Source organism: Hordeum vulgare, chromosome 2H, assembly GCF_904849725.1.
Source record: "Hordeum vulgare subsp. vulgare chromosome 2H, MorexV3_pseudomolecules_assembly, whole genome shotgun sequence".
NCBI lineage: Eukaryota > Viridiplantae > Streptophyta > Magnoliopsida > Poales > Poaceae > Hordeum > Hordeum vulgare.
Window position 1 is genome coordinate 626,609,663 of NC_058519.1, and position 1,595 is coordinate 626,611,257.

Consider the following 1,595-nt stretch of genomic DNA (forward strand, 5'->3'; position numbering starts at 1 on the left):
AGGCATCGTCGCAGCTTTCATCGTCCGTCGTGCTGCTCTAGGGGAAACTCTGATCCTCGGATCGGGCGGTGGCGGCGCTCCAGTGTCGTATCCTTTCCAAAAGTGCCGCCTTGGAGAACACAGTTCATCGTATGCAGCTTCATTTCTTCACGGTGGCGTGTTCTCGGTTGAGCCCCGATTGCTTTTGTAGTACTCCCTCCGTTCCTAAATATAAGACATTTTAGACATTTTACTAGAAGACTACATACGAAACAAAATGAGTGAATCTACACTTTAAAATATGTTTATATACATCCGTATATTGTTTATAGTGCAATTTTTAAAAGATCTTATATTTAAAAACGAAGAAAGTATCAGGGATGATGTTGCAGGAACGATTGTCTATGTTCCTGTCTTGAGCGTGTGTATATTGAGTATATAGAAATGTTATCGATCGTTGTTTTATATATAAAACGAGACGATAGCCTTTTGGGGTAATTGCTTTAAGAAAGGTTAGAAGGTGCTTGGTTTGCGTAGCTTCAAACTTTGGATTACCTAGTGAATGTAGTACAGGTACAATCATTTGGATGGCACTGCGAGTAATGCCATTTTTATTAAATGAGATCTTGACTTCCGATTTTATTAATGAAACCAACACCTTCATCTTAAGTCTTAACTGAGCTTAGGCTAATGATTGATTATGCAAAGGCTAATGATTAATGGCCATGACAGGTTTCACCACATCAAGATGACGAAGACATGCATGAATCACAAACGACGACAACAATCAATCAACCATTTTTTATTATTAATTAATTTACTCGTATGCCCTCGGCAAGGAGTTGCGCAGACGAGCAGAATAGTTACAGGAGAAAACAATCCCAAAAAATCGTCGCCTTCTTCAATCAGTTACTACCATCACCGTCGCACACTGTACTTCCTAGCTCATGATCAGTACCCCGGCCGGCGTTACACTGGGCACGGGACGGGGGCACGCCGCCACGCCGGCCCGAACGGTCTTCACGGCGGCTTTCGCCTTCTCTCCGCGTAGGTCCGGGGTACCATTTCTTGGACGAGTCGCTGCTGCGGCGCGCAGAAATTGGGCGCTTGGTTGCTCGATCGTTCGGTGCCGGCCGGTCGCTCATGAGAAGAGCTTCTCCGCGGCCACTCCCTGCAGCAGCGGCCGCGAGTCGCCACGGCGGCGGCGGCGGCGGACAGATGTGCGGCACGGCTCCTCGGAGTCGTCGGACGAGGAAGAGACGCGGCGGAGGACGTCGCGGAGGCGGTCCTCGTCGCAGGGGAGCGCGACGGGGCCGGAGGCGCCGGACGGGAAGCCGTACTCCTCCTCCGCCTGCCGGAGCAGCTCCAGGAACGCCGGGTGGCTCAGGTGCGCCAGCCGCACCATGAACCGCGCTCCCTCGGCGCACACCGCGACGTGCCCCGACGGGACCGTAGCGGAGGCGGTGGAGCGGCGGGCTCGCCACCGGCGCAAGGCGCAGCGCAGCCAGGAGACCGACGGGATCGAGATGACGTTGCACATGCTGCGTCGCCTTTCTTGGCTCCGACGAGCGGCGGCGAGGGGGCGCGTTGGTTCGCTTGCTGCTAGCTCTCGGCTG

The 1,595-nt window shown here is 53.1% G+C and overlaps 1 protein-coding gene across 1 annotated transcript; it reads right to left on the reverse strand.

The window, feature by feature from the left end:
- Positions 1-777: 777 nt before the first annotated feature.
- LOC123430954 (auxin-responsive protein SAUR21-like) lies at positions 778-1,595 on the reverse strand. The gene has a single exon (XM_045114781.1). The coding sequence runs from the start codon at positions 1,517-1,519 to the stop codon at positions 1,121-1,123; it is 399 nt and encodes a 132-aa protein (XP_044970716.1). The 5' UTR covers positions 1,520-1,595; the 3' UTR covers positions 778-1,120.

Excerpts from the sequence above, each read along its gene's own strand:
- LOC123430954 (XM_045114781.1), bottom strand. The coding sequence starts at position 1,519 with ATGTGCAACGTCATCTCGATCCCGTCGGTCTCCTGGCTGCGCTGCGCC.